The 16,836-nt window shown below is 37.9% G+C and overlaps 1 protein-coding gene across 3 annotated transcripts in view; it reads right to left on the bottom strand.

The window, feature by feature from the left end:
• CHN1 (chimerin 1) overlaps window positions 1-16,836 on the bottom strand; it is a 159,019-nt gene that overhangs the window by 76,645 nt on the left and 65,538 nt on the right. For 2 of the 3 annotated variants that reach the window (XM_036320021.1, XM_036320022.1), the window contains exon 7: window positions 2,598-2,886. In XM_036320021.1, the coding sequence (XP_036175914.1) occupies window positions 2,598-2,886 (289 nt within the window). Of the gene's footprint in view, window positions 1-429; window positions 508-2,597; window positions 2,887-16,836 lie in introns of those variants that run through there. The other variant, XM_036320023.1, reaches the window with a different exon arrangement.

Here is a 16,836-nt window from a genome sequence, read left to right as displayed (position 1 = left end):
TAACCTGAACTAAGCAAAAACAACTTTAACTTAATGCAAGCTAAAAACAGACTTCTCCTTTCAAGACCACGTTAAGATGCTCTTCCGGGTACTGTGTCATCTCCCCTCACCACCTGCACTCGTTGAGGATCACACATTGCAGGAGCCATGCTGGGGACCACCTAGTCCAGAGCCCTCCTACGAAAGGTGGGGAAATGCAGCCTCACAGAAGTCAATTCCTGCAGAACTAGAACCCAGCTCTTTATTCCAGCACTAGTGTCCCTTCCACCACAGCACACCAACTCCTGCAGAGCAACACTTCTTGCCTCTAAGGAAAAGGAATCATGAACAAGAGGGGCTTCAGCTATTCAGGACCCAGTGAAATATTTATTAAACTATACTTGTGTCAATAGGTATTTAAATCAGTTAAACATGATTGTTTTTACTTACAAATGTCATCCACTCTGACAGGGAATCAATGTTTCAAGCTGTTGAACAGGCCATCATCCCTGTCCTGTTGGATGACACCTGTAAATAAAATAAATCTATTTTTGAGTAAGTAGATTTTAAGTCAACTAGATTTAAGATGCATGCAGTCTAAAGCAAAGGGTAATTTTTAAATTGATTCTTAATTGCATACTGCTGGAGAGAGGTATTTTCCAGTGCCAACCATTTCACTCTATATAGCTATCACTGGCCATCAGCACGAGAAAACCCAGGTAATGAAACATGTAATGTTGCCAGAATACATAGGGAACCACGAATGCTAGCGCTAACAGGGTCTTGTAGGCACTCTCCACCTCAGATTCTTGCAACCTGTGAATATTATTTTCACTTTGTGGAAGGGATCGCCCAGGTCCCAGGAAGTTAAGTGACACTAGACCAATGTTAAACAGCTAAGTGTTTTTAGCTGAAGTTCCTTGATGATGAAGAAGTATATAGAGAACACATTTGCAAAGGTTATCATTAGGCTGTTCAACTTTGAAAGACTCACATGTATACATTTTTAATATTTCACAAATGTTGACTTAGAATATTCAAGCACATCTGCATAAAACATAATAACAGTATTAGATATCTAAATATAAGCATTAATGAAAAATGTCATGAATGGAAAAAAACAAAGTGAGAAAATGGGAACTAGAGAGTGAACAGAAAATTAAATACAGCATACACTTAGGATTCTAAATTCTGGTCACTTCCCAAAAAGATTTGTGGTTCCTAACAAATATGAGTAAATTAAAAACCATTTTCTACAAATTCTCTATAGTCTATAATTTAAGATGTTTGTTTCTCTGTAGCCACAAAATGCTACTCTAAGACCTGCCAGAAACTAAAATTTGGACTGAAAATGAACATTTTAAATTTCCATTCTGTACCTAAATACTCCAAGATAACTGGAAGTATTTTAGGATGCTGCCTTGAGGTTGTTATAATAATCTTATCACCAAATTCATACTGAGTGCTTACTATGTTCCTAGCACTGTTTGGTTATTTTACACATACTATCTCGTTCAATCAATCCTCACAACTTTATTATTATTATTACAACTTTACATATAAGTATATCAAAGCACAGAAAACTTAAGTAACTTTGAAATTCACTCAACTGGTAAAATGGAAAAATCTGTGCATTAATCTATTTCATGACGGAATCCAAATTCAAACCACTACACAATACTACATTTCTTTAAAGATTCTCAACTAAATATAACAAATTAACATGATTCCAATAAAAATACATAAAAATCCCCCCAACTAAATCCCACTCAATATAAAATAGGGGTGAAGAACCTTTTTTATGCCAAGGGGCATTTAGATATTTACAACATCATTCGCAGGCCATACAAAATTATCTACTTAAAAATTAGCCTCTGGCAGGGCCAGACAAATGGTTTCCCAGGCTTTACACAGCCCTCAGGCTGGGCATTCCCCGTCCCTGACATAAAACATCAGGAAATTCACCACTTTTCTTGTACTGGAGGGAAGACCAGGGACAATTTTCAAAGTAAAATAATCTTAGTGTCAAGAAATGAAAATCTCTGATGTTGTTAACCTTAAATACATTGTAATTAAAGAATGAAAACTGAAATTCTCTTATAATTAATAAAAGTAAATCTTCCTGATTCAATTATTTCCTAAGAGTCCACAATGAAATAAATCCTGATTATCAAAATAGTATGAGTTATTAATAAACTTAATTTAATAATATATTTTTAAAATAAGGATATATATCACTTTTATAAATAAAAGAACTATTTCTATGGGAAATTATCTTTAAGGGAAACAAAAAGTAATCAATCTCTTATGTAATATAGCCATCTTTTCTTGACCATAAGTTATGCTTCTGAACAAAACCCCTGAACCTTTTTACTAGGAAATATTTTTGAAACTGTGAAACTGATAAAATAGGAAATAAACAGAAGTACAAAAATACACCTAAAATATTTTAAATAAGAATTAGATATATGGAAAGCTCAGGACCGCTGAAACTAGACATTAAGGAAAACACATATCCTTTCAAAGCACTAGGAGCAGTCGATCTCTGCTGGCAGTAATGACTTTTTTATAAGGACCCCAAAGAGAAGAAGATAAAGTGTGGTTTCATGGTAGCTTACCCTTTTTTCTGACACCCCATCCTGGCCTGTAGAATCTTTATCATCATGTGTCTCTTTCAGGACTGGCATATGTTTTTGGTATGCTGGCTCTCTGTTTAAGGTTGTGTATCCTATGTGCTCATATATTGGGTTTATCGTCATCTTGGCAATGTATTCTGCTGCCTTGGTTTCAATATAGAGAGTAATCAATCCATCAGTCACCAGATCGTGGATGGACTCAAAGCGCTTCTCCCCAACAAAGTGCTTTCCATCGTAGTAGAGCCTGAAGTTTCTGGTTTGACTTCCAAATCTGCCTCAATGAAATGGGAAAGATGTTTTTAAGAAAAGTAACCACGTAAATTCTTTCTGAAAGAAAACAACACTATTTGCCTGTGTGGCTTTGTTTGTTAAATAAGCTATGGCTAATCTCTATGAATCGTCTGGAATATAGAAAATTAAACGTTTGAACACAAAGAGTGAATTCCCAATGACTAGGGATAACTGACCAAAAACATGCCCACCCTAGAAGGAAAAATTTGTTCTTATTTTTTAAGTCACTTCAGGACGCTTAATGGAAAAATGGGAAAATAAACCTCCTATCCTATTCGAACACACTCAATATTCAATTGGTCAACTCCATCATACATGAAATTTCTATAGTAACATGTTCTCTTTAAGTTGATCAACAGAAATATTCAATGTACTTTAGACACCAGCATTAATGTCTTTTGATGGGAAAGCTCCATTCAGAGCTCACCTGAGCGTGATACCAGCCTTCATTTAAAGTAGAAGTGATTACAGAACCTATGTCACACAGTGGGCAGGGTGACAACAGAAACATACTTTTGCTCTTCCTAGCCAAAGGTCATTGACTTGCTCCTCCCTTTTACAAAGTCATTTTTCTGTGTCTGCTTGCTGAGTCTGGGCAAGAAATGTCTGCAACAGCTGGTAGCTATTAAATGAAAATGAGACATTTTCATAAACACTGCCTTTATAATTATTCAAAGTGTATGTATACATTTTGGGACACCCTATATATGGCAAATAAGTAAAAAACGATTGGACTCTAGAAATTCTGTTCTCACTCCTGAGTTGTGTTGTGATTACATATTTTAAAATCAGGAGAAGAATGGCTTAGTTTTATGATAATTTCAGTATTTTGCTCCCTGCAGCAAACCTCAGAAATGGATCCAAGTTGGCATGACTAACACCAGTGTCCTTGCAAGACAAAGGCAAGAATGTGCACTGACTTTAATGAAAGCTGACGCCAAAAGGCACCAAGACTACCATCATGGTCTCCCAACGATAGCCCTGAGTGAACATAATTAAAAACTAAACAAATCATAGAGAATACATTTAATTTCGCTGTTAAAAATACACAGAACAGAGGTGAACTAAAGTACTAAAATCACACCCTGTTTGATACTAAAATAAAGTATTTAAATAGAACTACAAACTTATGCAAAATATTATTCTAGTATAGGTTGGGTTTCAGAAGGACAGGCGTTAGAAACTTAAGATTTTCCTTTTAATATGTCCTTTAAAAATTTAACAAAATCATTATTTATAACGTCCTGAGGTATCTGTTTCTGTAGTTCAAACTAGACTTTAATAATTATTCAATCTAAAACCCAACATTTTATCCAGGCTGGTCCTTTCTCTAAAATAAAATTTATTCACTTTTTGGTTCTTAAGATGCAATTAAATTTGATTCACACTGGTATGATGAACAACATAAACTGATGAAAAAGGACAGATCCAGAGACAGAGAGGCATCTATCGGACTGTCGGGCCTCGGAAGGAAGGTAGGGGCGGGTGGGGGTAAGGGGGAGAGATCAACCAAAGGACTTATATGCAAGCATATAGGCCTAACCAATGGACATGGACAACAAGGGGGTGAGGGCATGAGTGGGGGGGTAGGGGAGTAACGTGGGGATAAGGACACATATGTAATAACTTAATAAAAAAATTTAAAAAAATTTAAAAAAATTTGATTCACACTCAAGTGAATGATCCATATATTCTACTTTCCCTTTCTCCATTTTCCTCTAATGTTAAAGATTATTTCTCCCAAGTAAATTTTCATTATAATGTAAGCCTAAAAATTAGAAGGTAAATTTCTACACCAAAGTTAAATATAAAAGATTTTTTTCAGTTTAATATTCTGCTTTATTATTTCCTCTTTGTCAATGTATATTATCTGTTATTGAGAAATCAATATGGAAAGCCACGATATTAGCTTTTATAAGTTCTTATAACAGTAAACACAACATTGTTTAATGCAAAATCCCTTCATATTTCAGATCATTTTATTCCTACAGGGGCTTATGATTTTCAATGGGCATTTCCACAAGTGGGTACAGCACTTTAAAGACTATCCAAGCAATGGCAGAGGCGTTCATCACTCAATTGTCTTCTGAAATCTGAGAGGTCTGGGGGCACAGGGCAGAGGGAAGCTGGCCTCACCTGGGTTGGAATGGGTAAACTGCAGGAGGAGAAGTCTGGGTGACTTCCTGATGCTTGACAAGGGGACTATTTCTAATCCATCCAAGAAGAGGATTTCCTGTCTACCTCTAGTCAGTGGTTCTCAACCTTCTGGCCCTTTAAATACAGTTCCTCATGCTGTGACCCAACCATAAAATTATTTTTGTTGCTACTTCATAACTGTAATGTTGCTACTGTTATGAATCGTAATGTAAATATCTGATATGCAGGATGGTCTTAGGCGACCCCCATGAAAGGGTCGTTAGACAGCCAAAGGGGTCGCGACCCTCAGGTTGAGAACCGCTGCCTAGATTATTGGGTGAAAAAGTCTAAGAAGTCTGACTTTTCTCTTTCTCACAGTGACTTCAAGAGACCCCATGCACGATTCCCAATTCCTCCTCAGTCCACATTAGAGCTCTTGACTTTCAGATCAATCAAACTTCCAATCTTAAGGGAACTGATCAGATAACTAAAATAAAAATATAGGTTGATTAAAACTTAACTTCAAAGGACAAAAATATGAATGTCCATTTTAAAATTACGATTTTTTAAAAGAAAAATTGTATTAATTTTACTAAAGGAACTACACACTTTCTTTTGTCTACTCTGCACTGCACTCTCTTTCACTTTGGAAGTTACATAAAGATCAGCACCACAGTGGAGACAAATAAGGACTCCTCCCCTTCCCTGATCTGAAAGTCATGACAGAAAATCTTTGCGTGAGGAGGTGATGGCTGTGTCTATTCTACGAAAGAGAGCCATAAAAAAAGATGCCCAATCTAAAGGCAAAGAAAGAATCCTCCCTTACAGAAGTTTACCACTCACAGATTGTCATTTACTCAACAGACACTTAAGACACCAGGAACGATATTAAATATTAGTTAGTTCATAATAAAGTTTCTATTTCCTTGATCATCTCAATGGGAAATAGATAAACAAAAACAAGTTAATACAAAGATAAGATGAGATGCCGAATTTTTAAAAGTTAATGTTTGGATTGATTTCTAAAAAGTAATTTAAAAAATGTATATAATTTTATTCTTATATAGAAAAGTTATTTCTACACAGTGATTCATAAAACCATGTGAAACCAATATCTCCCTCACACTGTGAAAATCAAGAAACTCACTGCTTAATAAGATCTCTTAATAAGCGCGTGCACACACCTAAGCTTACATAAGATCTGAAAGCTGCTGCTTATGTCCAAATGCAAAAGCACCCTTGCAGTCCTGAAATAGGGTTTGGCCAAGGGCAAGCAATTCCTGGGGTTTAGTAGAAAACCTTGGGCTTTGGCATCAGACAGATTAAAGTTAAATCTTGGACCTGTCACTTCTTAGCTGGGTGATTTGGGGAAAATCATTTTTCAGATTCTGCAGCTTGAAAATAGGAATAACATATCACTCTACCCCTGTGGTTGTGAGGATTGCATAAGAATGTTTAAGTCAAAGCCAAGTATATAGTATGTTCAATGAATGGCGATCCCCTTTCTCCTCCTCTGTTGGCTTAGGCCACTGCAGAGAGTGACAGAATGAGTTAGCAAACAATAAAGTAAAACAAAAAAGATGCTTAGTGAATATGCACTGAAGGGGGTCCAATAAATAGCTGGTAACACTGGTTGTATAGGAACATGTCTGCACTGATTGATTTTATAGTAAAATAAAAAAAAGGCAAGAGCTCTTTGCGAATTTTTCTGGGTGTCCCTGAATAAGTGTATATCACGTGGTTAAACAGAGCGGACTACAATGCAGTGCAAAGGGGAGGAGGAGAGAGGCGAGGAGAACCCTGCCAGTGTGCCCGGGGAGTTAGGTCTCTGAATTTAAAGGAGAAAGGTCAGTAAATATACTTATATTCAAAGTGGGACATGTTAAATGGTCTAGTGACAATGCTGAACTCTAGATTACAGAGCACTGATTTGTAAAAACTGATAAAGCTAAACCACTTTCTCTCCACTTTTATAGGGAAATTTTCTTTTCATTTTTCTTATACTTATTATCTGCCTCTGCCCTTGCTTTTAAATAGCTGTTTATTCTTTGGTGAACATGTTCGAAACTGTGCAGGCCAACTCTGATCCAGATAAAGGTCAACAAGATGTACCATCTCCATATGGTACTACAGTTAAACAGAAAAGAGAGAGAGAGAGATTGGGACAATCTGCTTTGAACTGCTGCTGTTGGACATAATTACCACTTTCAAGAAAGAATGTCTTTTCTCCAGAGTTCTGGGTCTTGGTTTTCATGTTTTAAAGAACTGTTTAATGCTGTGCCCAGTTGCATTCAGATGAATTTCAAAATACATAATTCTAACATCCAGCTTTAAAAAAGTGAACATACCATCCTTTCTATTTTTTAGCAAGTAAATCATATTCATAAAAAATTTGTGGGAAAATTTTCATGGGAGATATCTGTAATACTATCAACAATAAAAATGTATTTTAAAAATTTGCTCTAGAGGTACAAAGTGATGGAAATATGTATAAAGAATAACCTTTGGGATTATACTTTACTTTTTCTAAAATCAAGAATTAGTTCTGATTTGGGCCAAAGTATTTGGAAGTATCTCTTCAAAGGAAAGCTCCAAGCTAACAGATGTTTTATGTTAACAAACAGAAAACAAAACATATACAACACACTTGTCTAAGTTAACAATAAAATGTTAGAACTATTTCCAGAAACCAACCTACAAACAATTCTATTTATAATATATATTTGTGTATTATTTATCAGAGTCAAAGAAACTGATCTAATAGTGAAATACAAATATCTTATAAATTCATCTAATCATAAACATACCCTCAGAAGGAAGGTTAAAACTGAGACAAGATGGGAACGAGGGAGAGATTAATTGGGGAAATTATATGCATATATGCACAGCCCTTGGACGTAGAGGGGAGGGTGCGGGGTGGAGGGGGTCAATGGGGAGAAAAAAACAAAGGGGACATCTGTAATATTTTCAACAATAAAGGTAAACTTTTAAAAAACTGAGACAAGAATATGATGAGGCATTCACTTAAACACTAAGAAAGGCTAAGGAAGAGAGAACATAGCTATACACAATTTTTAAATATTTTCTATATCTAAACCTGTTATTAGGATACTTTTATCTATACTGCTATATAATTTTGGATGGTAAAGTGGGCAAAAGTATTAAAATATGTGAACCCATGACAACAGTCCCTTGGTGGGATAAATCATCCCAGGAAAGAAACAAACCCATGTGCCTACCTAAACCTCCTTCTGGTACCAGGAGGCTCTGGCACTGATACAGAAGGATTGGCTGAAGGTTTGTTGAAGAAGCAGTTAGATATTTCCCCACCCTCCCCGTGCCGTCCCGTCCCCACTCTGGTGGAAGACTTCGTTCTGTTTTCTATGTAAGCTAAAACAAGAAGAGCTGAGTGGAGGAACACGGGAAAGAGCTGAAGGCAGACGTACAATACTGAAAACGAAGTGAAAGTTTTAAATGCTAAAGACTGAGACCTCAATCTTTATTCCCCCAGGTTCTCAGAAGGCCTGTATTTTCCTGATAAGAGAGTGAAAGGCTTGAGAATGGAGACATCACATTATTCTTGGCAGGCTTCTCTCAAGCTCTCAGAACTGCTGGTCAGCTGTTTAGTGCCAAATGAATTTAAATATGAGCCATTAGCCAAGGACCACTTGACATCTAAGAAGAATCTCCCGCATGAAGGACAAAGAGAAAGAAAGAAAGCTAAAGGAAACAAACCATGCAAGGAGATGAGAAACCTTTAATTAACAGCATGCTCACCAGAACAGAAGTAGAATGTTTCCCATATCTATTCTTAAGGATTTAGCAAGAAACATTAGGATGGTGTAAAAAAGACATACATATAGAATACATAGAAAAATAATTAGAAAAAAGAAAACATGTCATAAGTAAAAATCTTAAAAGAAAAATAAAGTTGAGAAAATACTGAAGAAGAGAAAAAAGACAAAAAGATGAAAAATAAGATAATCAATCCAGGTGGTCCAACATTTAAATAATAGGAATTCTGGAAAGAGAAAATAGCAGGATAAGAAAACAAAGAGGTAATTAAAGAAATTACTGAAAACACTAGCTTATACAGTAAACAAAAATATACCCACACTAAGAGGGTAAGCGTGAAAAGGTGCACAGAAGTCCAGTAAATGCAAGTTAAATCCTCAGAATGGCAACATTTAACGAGTCTAACAATACCAAGCAGTAGCAAGAGAAAGAAGATCTAATGTAATCAACACCCAGTGTATTGCTTCACAGCAAGGTTTTATATTATCTAGTAAAGTTGAATAAATGCATACCCTGTGACCCAGCAATCCTGGGTAATATCCCAGACAGTATGAGTGCTTATGCACACTAGGATACACACACACACACAGCAAGCAGCAATGTTCAAAACCTAGAAATCACACAAATTCCCAGTTTAAAAAAATGTGGTATACATACTATGCTAGTTAATTTTATATGTGAACTTGGAGGGTGTTTCAGATGAGATTAACATTTAAATCAGTGAACTCTGGGTCAAGCTGATGCTCTCCCTAATTGGGTGGACCTCATCCAGTCCATTCAAGGGCTAAATAAAACAAAAAGACTGGCCTCACTGAGCAAGAGGGAATTATCCAGGACTTTGGACTTTATATGCACCACTGGCTCTTCTGGGTCTTGAGTCTACTAGCTCACACTACAGATTTGGACTTACCAGACTCCACAATCATGTGACCCAATTCCTTATAATAAATCCCTTTCAAGATGTGTGTGTGTGTGTGTGTGCATGTATCATACTATTGGTTCTGCTTCTCTAGAGAACCCTAATACAATGAAATACTATACAGCAAGGAAATACATACAGCAAGGAAAACATATATTCAACAACATGGATTAATTTTTTTAATATATTTTCTTATTGATATTTTACAGAGAGAAAGGGAGAGGTATAGAGAGTTAGAAACATCAATGAGAGAGAAACATTGATTCAGCTGCCTCCTGAACACTCCCTACTAGGGATGTGCCCGCAACCAAAGTACATGCCCTGGACTGCAATGGAACCTGGGACCCTTCAGTCCACAGGCTGACGCTCTCCACTGAGCCAAACCGGTTAGGGCAGCACGGATGAATTTTTAAAATGTTGGAGAAAAAAGAACAAAACACAAAAGAATATATACAGTGTCATTCAAATATATAAAGTATAAAGGCAGGCAAAATCTAACAGCATTATATATGAATGTATATATGTAAGACTATAAAGAAAACATTTAAAAGATAATTATAACATGAGTAGAGTGGTGAACAATAATGTGGAAAGTAGAGATAGTGATAAGAAAGGGAAATGGGAAATTTCTAACTATTATTATATCTTGATGTAGTATGCATTATATTGTTTACATATATTTAAATGTAATACATTTAAAAATGTACATGTTTTATATACTTTTCTCTATGTTTTATTTTACAATAAATCTATTAAAAGAAAAACACACAAAGTAAAGAAAGGAGTTTCCAAACAACAGTCAACAGCCTTAGTCTGGAAGAAAGTCAATCAGAAACAGAATCCATACAGATGTGTTATATTATGGAACTTAAGAATATACATTTGTTTTTAAATATCCTATATAATAAAAGCCTAATATGCAAACTGTCCCCTCGGGAGTTCAACTGCTCGTGAGGACGTGTGCTAACCACCAGGAGGTGGCGCGGAATGAAGGAAGGCCCCGGCCGGCAGCCAATTCAACAGGTCCTCAAACAAACTTACCAACCCTCTCAGAGCTTCTTCCCCTCAGCAAACCATTCCTTTACCACCACCCACACAGTCAACCCTACCAAACTTTCACAATTATATGAGATTCTGCAATCTCCCTTTATACTTAAACTTTTATTTACTGATTGACCTTTCTGAATCTTTGCAAACTGCACCCATTCTGTTTACATACACTGGAGCTTATTCCAAAGAGAGCCTATGACATCCCTTTCCCTCTTGAAAATTGTTAATGGTTCACTACTGCCTATAAGAACAAGTCCAAACACTCTAGCAAGCCCCGGGCCCTTAAGAATCAGTTATTAGTTTCACTGTTAAAAGCACTAGAGACTGACACAGTGCTGGGCACATACTAGGCCCTAAGTAAATGGCTGTTGAATAGATTAGTAAAGACTTCATTAATACTTTCCTCTAAGTTGGCCAGCTAAATATAACAATAAAAAGTACTCTAAAAAAACTACATGTGAGCAATAAAATCCCCAAAATTGAGCAGATTACTAGACTTTTGTTGGGTGTAATTTTTAAAAGCAATAATTATGATATAGTATTTGTCACATACAGAGCTGTAAAGCTCTTCGTGTGATGAACTGTATAGCATGAAACTGCTTTTTATAATTACGATTGGCAGTAAATGAAAAACAACTTTTCTAATATAGTGAATCAATTATAGTAACTTCTGCTATGCTCTGTTTTCATTAAATCAGAGAAACAATATTAAGTATTATGCCCAGTCAATAAGTAAATATATGTTTAGTTATAAAAAGTATTGTAAACACATTACAATCTTCGCAAAACCAGGTTAGGTCCAGAGACGATCAATTTATTTGTATAATTAACAGATGTGGCTTATTTAAGAGTTGGTGGTCAGCCCCACTAAAAGCTTATTAAAATCTTATTTTTATGAGTCTACTGCTTAAAGATAAAAAGCCACTAAAGTCTACAAAAGCATGGAGCTATATATGTGTGTGAGTCCTTGCAGAGTTCTACACATGTATACAAGTGGTGTGTACTACAAAAACAAGTGCATACCTTCATATATGTATTTTCCAGATTGCTATTTAATTCCTTTAAACAACAAAATGCTTTTATTTAATCATTTCTGTATAAACTACACAATTCTCAGAATCATATACAAACTACAATTTCAACCTGAAGATTCAGGTTCATTATCATGAATATACTACTACTAAAATTTTAGTGTCTGAATACAGAACTATCCCAGAGATTGCTACGGGCTTTGAGTTGTCTCTCCCTGATCTACATTGTCCCCAATTATTGAACTGAGAGTTCTTGAATCTAACTATATTACTAAAATCAACTTCTAATTTGCTACTTTCAAAGTCAAGATTCAGAACATTCCCAACACCCCCCAAAGTAGCCTCGTGTCCTTTTACACCCTATTCTTACACCCTATTCTTCTGCCCCTTGTCCTAGCCAACAACTTCTTATTACTGTAATTTTCTACTATTTTATGTAAATGGAATTCCACAGCATTTATTCCTTTGTGATTAGTTGTCTTGGTTTCTAATATAAAGACTTACTTTAAACTAATAGATACTGTTCTCATCAGATTTTAAATACAACCAGACCAGGATTTCAAGCTGTGGAAGCAATAAACTAATTTTTTTCAGAGAGAGATGGGAAGGGAGAAAGGGATGGAGGGAGGGGGAGAGAGAGAGACTAAGAGAGAAACATCAATTTGTTATTTCATTTATTTATGTATTCATTGGTTGATTCTTGTACGTACCCTGACCAGGAATTGAACCCACAATCTTGGTGTAGCGGGGTGACACTCTAAATAACTAAGCTACCTGGCCAGGGCCTATTTCTAGGGTTATTTTTATGTAGCTTCTTGTCTCTAACAAAGATATTAGGCATCATATATAATCAATCTGTTAGTTGGAAACAAAGAATGATCAGAAAAGCCAGTGTTGTCATTTGTTGGCTAATAAGTAAAAAGCTTATAATATATCTGTGTGTGTTCATCTTAATAATTCTATTTAATATTTTTTGAGTCATTCAGAAAGTGCTGGAAATAGATTTGACTCCAGGACTGTCTGTCTGATTGCAAAGCCATGTTCTGAACTACAACCATATGTACTTATTTATATTTAAAACCACAGGGCCAAAAAAGTCATTAAAAGCCCAATAATTGGGTTATATATCTTTTAGAGCAACACAACAAAGGAATCAAAAATATCTGTCCACTTAAGAGATCCTTAGATAAGAGCAATAAATAGAATGGGGAAAATGGCTTCTTTTAGTTCCTTATTTATGGAAAGGACTATATCATAGGGAAGTATTCTAAATCTGACAAGTATCTAATGCAATTTTATTAAATAAGCCCAATATATGTCAAGCACTGCATGAGGTTCAAGGAAACTAAGATAAGACTTAATTCCTACCCTGGAATACCTCAATTCATTTGTAAAGACAGGCAGCCATGTAAATAGAGTATTACTGATACTTTGTTCCTAGGCATACTCAGGGAATATGTGGACATCTTTTCAGAAAATAAATTAATAACCATATGATCAGTACAGGCATAAATCTATTCAGTAGAGAACCAAGTATAATCTTGAAGAGGAAGTACCATCCCTGAAAATAAAAATGCCTAACTTGTGGATAGATTTCTTAGCAAGCTTTAAAATCTGGCAGAAAACATCTATTCCAACCCTTAGGAAAAATTCTGAAAGACCTAGCAAGAGGAGATAATCTATAGCTTGCAGAATGACCACCACTGAAAGCAGAAGCAGAGCCAAAAGCTAACACAATTATCTGAAAGGAGCAGATGGGCATCAGGAGGAGGGAGGAACACTCCCTCAGAACAATGACAAGACCCTAGGGCAACTATTTTAACTTGAGGATAACATGAGATATTCATAAGAGACCTGTTCCAGCAGTTCTCAACCTGTGGGTCGCGAACAATGAAAATACATCCTGCATATCAGATATTTACATTATGATTCATAACAGTAGCAAAATTACAGTTATGAAGTAGCAACGAAAAATAATTTTATGATTGGGGGTCACCACAACATGAGGAACTGTATTAAAGGGTCGCGGCATTAGGAAGGTTGAGAACCACTGTCTGACTCAGGGTACACCGGACAATTTAAGGAGGGGTGGGAGGGAGGATAAACCAGAGGAAACAGTCAGTATATTTGATAAGGGTCATGTGTATAAAAAATATACAAGAGACAGAGGAATAGAAAGTCCCAGTCCCTGTTCCTCTTAAAGACATTGAATTAGCAATAATATATGAACCAAAATTCTATATGAGATCTTAGGAAACCATTTAAGAAATCGTAGGACCCCAGGAAAGCACAAAGCCCAGAACAACTATACTGGAACAGGAGAGAAGAGCTGTTTTATTTTATCCATGACTAGAGGCCCAGTGCACAAAAATCTGTGCACTCGGGGGGGTCCCTCAGCCCGGCTTGTGCCCTCTCACAGTCTGGGACCCCTCAGAGGATGTCCACCTGCTGGCTTAGGCCTGCTCCCTAGGGAACTAGGCCTAAGCTGGCAGTCAAACATCCCTCTGGCAGCCCGGGAGCCCTCAGGGGATGTCCACTTGCCAGCGGGGACCAGGCCTAAGCTGCAGTCAGACATCCTTAGCGCTGCTGAGGTGGGAGAGGCTCCCGCCATCACTGCTGTGCTGGCAGCCGGCAGCCTGGCTTGTGGCTGAGCAGAGCTCCTCCTATGGGAGCACACTGACCACCAGGGGGCAGCTCCTGCATTGAGCATCTGCCCCCTGGTGATCAGTGTGTGTCATAGTGACCAGTCATTCCCAGTCCTTCTGCTGTTAGGGTCAATTTGCATATTACCCTTTTATTATATGCCTGGTGCATGGGTGGGGCTTGGCTGGTTTGCCCTGAAGGGTGTCCCAGATCAGGGTGGGGGTCCCGCTGGGGTGCCTGGCCAGCCTGGGTGAGGGGTTGATGGCTGTTTGCAGGCTGGCCACAGCCCTTTCAGGGTGGGGGGTCCCCTGGCCAACCTGGGTGAGGGGCTGATGGCTGTTTGCAGGCTGGCCAAGACCCCCAGCAGGGACCCTCACCCCATGAGGGTGTGGCCAGCTTGGGTGAGGGGCTGATGGCTGTTTGCAGGCTGACCTTGGCCCCCAGCCACCCAAGCTCCCAGTGGAGGCTGGCTGGAAGCAGGTATCTGGGATTTATTTGTCTTCTATAATTGAAACTTTGTTTTCTTTAACGGAGGCCAGAGCTGGCCAGGGCAACCAAGCCTCCTGCTTGCTCCAGCTCCGTGGCTGCCAGCCACCATCTTAGTTGGGTTAATTTGCATATAGTCGCTCTATATGCAAATATAGATTGGCTGGTAGGCATGGCTTGGGGTGTAGCGAAGTTACAGTCAATCTTTTATTAGATTAGATTGCCCCTTCCTCAGTCAGTATAATTCGGCTTGGTTTGTGGCTTCTCTCTGGGTATTGGCGGGAGGAGCAGGGAGAACAGTGGAACATGTGTCTAACATTCTGGCTTTTCGGAGGGCTGCCCAAAGGACTGGTTACCATCCTGCCTAATTTAGAGTTCTAATGGAACTGGCAGTTTGGGTGATGGGGTATGCTGAAAGCAAGGGAAAGCAGGGGCAGCTTGCAGCAGCATCAGAGAGCCTATGGTGCCCCAGAAAAATGTTGGCTTGATTTGGTGCAATCAGGTCTATTAATCAGAATAAGGGAGGGAGAAGAGTGGGACATGTGCCCAGATTTGCAGAAAGCTGCCCAGGGGACTGGTATATGTCTTGCTTGATCTGGGGAGCTTACAGGGAGCTGGCATTCTTTGGGGCTATGGAGAACAAGGGGAGTAAAAGGGAACCTGCAGTACCACAGACACCAGATGGTATAAGAGGTTAGGACAAACTGACAGCCTCTCTAATGGGTGAATCACATACACACAAGCCCAGAGAAATCACATAACATCTCCTAAAATGTTTATCTGGCCTACCAAATCTTTACCTGGGCTGATTAGTGAAGGTTTTCCTCTGTATGAAGTCAGCCTATAAAAACTTGGAGAAGTGGCTGTTTTTAAAAATGTATAAAACTCAGCAATAAAATCACAAATCACATGAAGAACCAGGGAAACATGGCCCAATCTATGGAACAAAAATAAATCTCCAGAAACCAACCCCAGAGGAACAGCTCTAGTAATGACCTGACAAAGAATTCAAAATAAGTTTCTTAAAGGATTTCAATGATCCGAAACAGAGCACAAATAGACAACTAAATGAAATCAGGAAAATGATGCATAAACAAAATAAAAGGATCAACAAAGAGATAGAAATGATAGAAAAGAACAAAACAAAATTTGAAGTTCATTAATACAGCGATTAAAAATATTCAACATCAGACCTGATCAAGCAGAAGATTCAGCAAAATTGCATTTCAAATTATTGAGACAGAGTCACAGAAAGAAGAATGAAGGAATGAAAGTGAAACTCCTATGGTAGCAGATGAGAGGAAGGGACAGAGAGCTTATCTGAAGAAACAAAGGCTGAAAACTTCCCAAATCAGAGGAAAGAAACTGACACCCAAATCCAATAAGCTCAGAGAGCTTCAAGCAGGGTGAACTGAAAGAGGTCCATACCGAGACACATAATCAAACTGTCAAAAGTCAAAGTCAAAGAATCTAGAAGCAGAATGGGAAAAGTGACTTATGTACAAGGGAACTCCCATAACTACTCATTCCTTAACAAATCCAAATACATCTCTTTGGATAAATAACAGAAGTCATTTTTCATAATATGTGTGATTTGAAAAAATATCTCTATCCGTGGCAAGTTTCAGAAATTTGAAAAATTCTACTATAATTATGAATATACATATTCATAATTATCCATATACTGGGGGCCCAGTGTACAAATTTGTGCACCTTGAAAGGAACTGTGGGCCGCAAGGCTGCGGTGTGCACAGGGGCGGGTCTCGGCCCATCCTCTGTGCCCCTGCCCAGCCCCTCCCACCGCGGCCCCCAGTCCCGTCTGCCAGCAGCCCTGCTCCCACCGCTGCCGCTCCCACATGCTGACGGTGGC

This window comes from Myotis myotis, unplaced genomic scaffold (assembly GCF_014108235.1).
Source record: "Myotis myotis isolate mMyoMyo1 unplaced genomic scaffold, mMyoMyo1.p scaffold_m19_p_8, whole genome shotgun sequence".
NCBI lineage: Eukaryota > Metazoa > Chordata > Mammalia > Chiroptera > Vespertilionidae > Myotis > Myotis myotis.
Note: the sequence above shows the minus strand (reverse complement) of the source record. Positions and strands in the feature narration are given on the sequence as shown.